The 6,448-nt window shown below is 44.6% G+C and overlaps 1 protein-coding gene across 1 annotated transcript in view; it reads left to right on the forward strand.

Moving 5' to 3' along the window:
• Positions 1-4,600, forward strand: part of RECK (reversion inducing cysteine rich protein with kazal motifs) — a 72,005-nt gene extending 67,405 nt beyond the window's left edge. Inside the window, exons 19-21 of the mRNA XM_028108639.2 lie at positions 1,171-1,244; positions 2,053-2,208; positions 3,057-4,600. Of these exons, the coding sequence (XP_027964440.1) occupies positions 1,171-1,244; positions 2,053-2,208; positions 3,057-3,278 (452 nt within the window). The 3' untranslated portion in view covers positions 3,279-4,600. The remainder of the gene's footprint in view (positions 1-1,170; positions 1,245-2,052; positions 2,209-3,056) is intronic.
• Positions 4,601-6,448: the final 1,848 nt, after the last annotated feature.

The raw sequence follows: 6,448 nt of genomic DNA on the forward strand, positions 1-6,448 counted from the left end.
TTGATTTTGGCTCAGGTCATAATCTTGGGGTCGTGAGACTGAGCCCTGCGTCAGGCTCCGTGCCCAGCAGGAGTCTACTTGAGATTCTCTTTCTCCTTCTCCTTCTGCCCTTCCCCTGCTCATGATCTCTCTTTCTCTCTTTCTAAATAAATAAGTAAAATCTTAAGAAAAAAACTTTTGGCTCTACCTGATGCTGATTAGTTGCATTACTCTGGTTCCACCTTAAAAAGCTCTAGATTACCTTAGACATCATCTTGTCGATTGGATTTATTTTTTTTTTAAAGATTTTATTTATTTATTTGACAGAGACACAGTGAGAGAAGGAACACAAGCAGGGAGAGTGGCAGAGGGAGAAGCAGGCTTCCCGCCGAGCAAGGAGCCCGATGTGGGGCTCGATCCCAGGACCCTGGGATCATGACCTGAGCCGAAGGCAGATGCTTAACCACCTGAGCCAGCCAGGCACCCCAGTAGTAACAGTTTTCTTAAAACTACTTACCTTAGAGTGCTGTACTTTTCAGTTAAACAGAGGTAGCAGAAAAGACTTTATCCCACTTCTGCACAGAACAGGTTATCTGGAGTCTGACAAGTTCATTCCTCCATCCCTGGATTCATAAAATGTTTCTCCAGCTTCTACTGGAGCTGGAGACTCTTCTAGGCACTGGGGCACAGCAGTGAGCAAAACAAAGCCTCTTTCTTCCTGGAGACCATGTTCTCATATTTTGTTACCATTTTTTAACAGCTTAAATATAATTTTTATAATTAAATTTTAATCAGACACTCACAGGATCCCTAAAACATCTGTTCCCTTGTTTTGCAGACAGGAAATCAAAGGCCCAGGAAAGCACTTGCCTAGGATCACAGTGAGTTTTGAGGCAGGGCAGGGTCCAGGCCCCACATCTCTTGAAAGGCGCTCTCTTCTCTGCTATCTTAGACCATCACACGTCACCCTGAGAAAGTGGTAAAGGATGAAAGCAGGGGTGGAGGAAGTATTTGGGTAAACGTATAGATAATAAGATCCCAGTTGGTCAGAGAACATACCTAAAAGTACCGTCATCAGGGAAGACAGCTACAACTCTCCTAACACAAAATGAAGGGTTGGTTATTTCACCGACTATTTTGAATTCTCATTTTCTAATTCTGAACACACATAAAATGGTTTCTGTTATACAGGTGCTTGTTGCCCATTATGTGCTGGAATGTTAAGAGTTTTATTTGACAAAGAAAAACTGGATACTATTGCAAAGGTAAATTGCTTTATGTGCCAGGTACTGTTGAAACCTCATTGATAAACCTCTCAGTAATCCTATAGAGTAGAATGTGTTGTCCCATTTATAGAGGAAGAAAGTAATTCACAGAAAAGCATAACTAGTGGAACTAGGATTTGAGCACAGGCTGTCTGGCCCCCAGTCCTGTGTTCCTTTCCTCTACACCCTGGCTGTTTGGTAACCTTGCTGTGCACAACACAGCCTGAGCCTGCCTTAGAAAAGGTCCCCTGCTTGCAGAGTATGTAGAGTTAGAGCTCGAGGCAGAACCAAGCAGCCAGAGACTGGTAGTTGCCCAGATGGTTTCAAGGCGGCCTGCCCTCACAGTCCCCATTCCTCCATGGGGGGTGCTTCCAGAACCTGCCACCTTCCCATGGCCGCTTTGCTCCTTTCCCTTTGATGTACCATCACTTCTGCTCCACTTCTGTGGACACAGGGTTCCAGAAATGTAGCAGCCAACACCTGCCACTACCTAGAAAAGTATCCCCGTTTGGATTCAAATACCTGTATTTTTATAGGAAGACTTTAATCATTTTCCTGTGGCTCCCAACTGAGAACAGTCCCTTAAAAGGGAGTGGGGGGCTTTGGGTGAGTGTTTATCGTGGCTACAAAGCTCAGCAGTAAGACAAAAGCCCTTTGGAAAGGACTCTGGAGATTTAGAATTCAACCAGCAGGGCCCCTTTTGGGGCCCCACACTTAGGGTTCCAATAGGCAAGGTAGCAAGGCAACCTAGGCAGTAATAAGGAATTCCTCTTTTATTCAGGTAATGGAATTTTTTTTCTCTTCCCAGGTAACAAACAAAAAGCCAATAACAGTTCTGGAAATACTTCAGAAAATCCGCATGCATGTATCTGTCCCACAGTGTGACGTATTTGGATACTTCAGCATTGAATCCGAAATTGTAATCCTGATCATTCCTGTTGATCATTATCCAAAAGCTTTGCAGGTGGGGTTCAGCACGCATTGTGCAGGCTTCTTGTTTGGAGGACTTAGGAGGGGGTAGGAAATGGGGGCATTTGGAAAGCTAGGGCAGGAGGGAGAAAAGCAAGGCAGTCTCAGAAGAACAGAGCTGTACCAGGTGAGCATTTTCCAGGTGACTGAGGTGGGGCACATATCTGACAGCAGAATGTGAAGGAGTGGGAGAGTGGAGAGGCTGAGAGGTTGCGCAGTATGCAGACATGGAAGGCATCTGCTTACATACAGATGAGGCAGTTGAGGCCCAGGGAGGGAAGGGGCTGATACAGGTCATGCAGTGACACAGCCGGAGTAGATACCTGTCCCCTTGGGACAGGGGACGAGAAGATACCTGTCCCCTGCTCCCAGTGGGGAGGAGAAGCCCACCAGGACTGGTCTTATGGACCCCATTTTTCTTCCTCATACTCTAGAGGTGAGTCTCACTCCTGTGGGCCCAAGTGTCAGTATCAAAACAGTGGGGGCTCAAGTCAAGGGTGAATACAAGCAGTTTGTACACTGCCACAGTCAGGAAGCTGAGGAAAGCCTCTTGCTCTCCTCTGGGATGGGGAAGGAAGCACTGAAAGTCCATTGTGTCTAACTGTGGGAAGGTAATGTCTAAATGTGGCTAGGGCAGTGGCATTGTGCATCATTTCTGATTTAATTTCCATCGATGCTGTTACTATTGGTGTAATAAAGTAAGACTATACTAAAATGTGACTTTGGCTAAAAAAGGACAGAGAAAGCACATTCTCTGTTAGAATATATGTGGATTGTGTCTGACTTGCCCATTTCACGGATCCTGTGGTTGTAGACTTTAAAAATCTGATTCTCCTCTCCCAGATTGAGGCCTGCAATAAAGAAGCACAGAAGATCGAATCCCTCATCAACTCCGACAGCCCCACGCTGGCGTCCCACGTCCCTCTGTCTGCCCTCATCATTTCCCAGGTACAGGTCTCGAGCAGTGTGCCATCAGCCGGCATCGAGGCCAGAGCCCCCTGCCCCTCCTGCCTCGTCCTCCTCAGCCTGGGCCCTGCCTTGCACATGGTCTGGACACATAACTGACCGCCCGTGAAAAGTGCAAAATGTTGTGAAAGACATGCAGGACTCCTGGTTTGTAGTTGAATAGTGGCCAAGGAGAAGCACTTGTCACCTCTGTTCACCACACAGTATTTTTTTTAATCTGCCAATATTAGGGTTTTTGTTTTGTTCTTACAAATGTTAAAATATGTTCTTCCAAATACTAATGAAAAGAGGACGTCTTCTTTTGGTGGATCACTGCCTTACAGTTTATACTTTGCTCATTAGATGGGTTCCCCCCCACACACTGTAAAACAAATTTGATATCATTGGTAAGTGAGATGATCACTTTTTAGCAAGGAACTCACTTTACTATAAGCTTCATACCCAGAAATTTCTTTTCAGAGTTCCTTTAAGTATTAAGGTGCCCCTAGTGTGTGTGTGTTTGTTTACAGATAATTACCTACTCTGTCTAGAAGCTAGGGGTCACTGTGAAGAGCCTGCTATTAGAGTGTGAAATAAAGATAATGCATCTTTGAAATTATCATATAAATTATCAGGCAAATTTAATTTACAGAAATTTAATTCCAGAACCCATCTATTGTGTTCAGCAAAGCCAGCTAAGGAAATGGCATTTACGAGATACATTGTAAGCAATAGGCTCAGTGGTTACTAATGTGTGTATGACTTTTGCGAAGGAGAGAAGTTATATCACATCAAAACATATTGCATTATGCATTTTTATATTAACCAGATGTATATTCTTCGGTATTCATCCGAGTTAAACTTAGAGTTTTTAAATATCAATCTTTAAACCAATTGCTGCTACTTATATACTTGCCAAAAAGTGAAATAATTAGTAGTTCATGTAAATAATACATGATATTTCTATTTTATTATGAAGAAGGTAAATAGCCATATTTGTAAAATGACAATCATGTGTGTTAACCCAGTACTTTCCGTTCATGAAGACACATTGCTTTTTGTGATATGCACAGTGTGGGTAAGTGTTCTGACTTTCTTTTTTGATATAGAATTATAAAGAATTGTGGTTTATATATTTAAAAATGTCAGTCTAAGTATTAAAGTGTTTGCATGTTGTCTAAGCAATTGAATACTTTGAATGTGTTTCACAGTTTGAAATAAGCTATTCAATGTAATGCTTCTTGTTTGTATGCACCTAAACTTAGATGTTACATGAAGTACTTTTTTCAGTATTATATGTACCCTTTGAAATATATAGGGATATGCTCATTATACCAAAATATTGTTTAAAAGTGGGCACTTAAAGCTTTCAGAATATCTCAGTGCTGATGTAGCATGTTTGTTGCAATTGCTTTTTCTATATAAATGTCTTCAATGCAATATACTGGAAAGCTTTTCTATTTTAATAAAAATAATTTTATATGATTATGTGTACTTCCAAGCAGTGTGGACATTTAAAATGAAACCACTGACCACTCTTGGGTAAGCTATGTCCTTTGTTCTAGAAGAAGAAATTATGGGAGTTTTATTATTCCCAGCCAAGGGCCCCAGGAGAACGGGGCAGCTGGGACGGAGCTGGTCAGAGCAGACCGAGGCTTGACCAGAGGGCACGCTGTGGCAGGAAGTCAAGGACAAGGACCCCAGCTTTAGGCCCTCCAAGACCCAGCACCAGTCGAGGCAGTCCTCCTCCCCACTGCCCTGGGCCCAGTGTTGCCGCTCCACGGCACATCCTGAGACAAACAACTCTGGGCTGTGGAGACAGAGGGCCTATTGATTGGAGCCTGAGAGGATCTATCAGTCATGAGGCTAAGGCCCCAAACCTCCATGGCTGACAACAACAGAGGCTCACATTTTACTTCCATCACGTGTTTACTGTGGGTCAGCTGCACTTCTGCTTTACACCGTCTTCACTCCAGGACCCCTTCCAGTGTCCTCACAGAGTGGGAGGAAAGAGGCTGGAGCTCTGAGGGAGCTACTCGGAGCTTGCTCTTGGGCTGCTGGTCCTAGCAGGGTCGACAGCACAGGTGCCGCTAAGGCCCAGGCTGACAGTGGACACCTGCCGGGTTCCTGGATAGGCCGCTGAGGTCACCGCTTCCGCCACCACGGATTCACATCCAGCTGTGGCAGATTCCTGTGCAGGAACTAGGAGACCCATTGGTGCTTTACCTGGAGGCATGGCTGACTGACTCAATCTTCAGCCCAGACACCAAGTCGTAATTCTGAAAATGGAGTGGATGAGCCAGGTCCTGCCAACAGAGGACATAGTTCACTCTGGAGACTTAGCTGAAATCACCATCTTCGGTCAGCCCTGTGTACAAAATCAGGTGGAGAGCATCCCCCTGAGCCTGGCATGGTGGCACCAGGAACATCGTGCCCGAGATACGCATGTGCACAGAGGAAAGACCATGTGAGGACAAAGCAAGATGGAAGCCATCTGCAAGCTAAGGAGAGAGGCCTCAGAAGAAACCAACCCTGCTGACACCTTGATCGTGGACTTCCAGCCTTCAGATCTTTGAGAAAATAAATATCTATTGTTTAAACCAAAAAACAAAACAACCACCAAAGGAGGAGGAGAAGAGACAAGAACCACAGCTGTCCCTTAGGTCTCTGCTTAGAAGTGACTCTGTTATTTCTGCTTACATCTTACTGGCCCAAGCAACTCACATGGCCACTCCTGAGTTCAAAAGGTAGGGAGGTATAATCTTCTGGGGTGGGTGTGTGTGTTGGGGGGAGGCAGCAAGGATGGAGCTGGGGGAGGGACCATGAGTATTTGGGACAATAATAAAGTCCACCATGGAAGTCATTTCTCATCAGGATAGCCAGGATGGACAAAAATTTTTTATTAGAAAATTAGTAGAAGTTTCATAGTCTGGGAAGGAACTAGAGAAATGAGAGAGGACTATGACTGTACAGACTACAGTTAGATTACCTACTCCTGTTTTGTACAGGCAAACCATAACTAACCGCTGTGCCACTCAGATCTTAGTTGACAGACCTTCTTACCAGAAACAAATGTCCCAAAGCTTGTATTGAAGATGTCCTAGGGACTGTGACTGATGCCGATAGTGACACCATGCCAAGCTCACCAACTCACTGAGAAGTGAGCTGACGCTGGAGGAGGATGTGGGATTGAAGTTTTAAAATAACCCGGGAAGAGGCCTGAGAAATGGAATGAGGCTGTTTGGATAACTGGAGGTAATACTGATGATATGGAGGCAGACAATGTTGAT

This window comes from Eumetopias jubatus, unplaced genomic scaffold (assembly GCF_037043125.1).
Source record: "Eumetopias jubatus isolate StellerSeaLion01/CBP00866 unplaced genomic scaffold, mEumJub1_p1.0 scaffold_15, whole genome shotgun sequence".
NCBI classification, from domain to species: domain Eukaryota; kingdom Metazoa; phylum Chordata; class Mammalia; order Carnivora; family Otariidae; genus Eumetopias; species Eumetopias jubatus.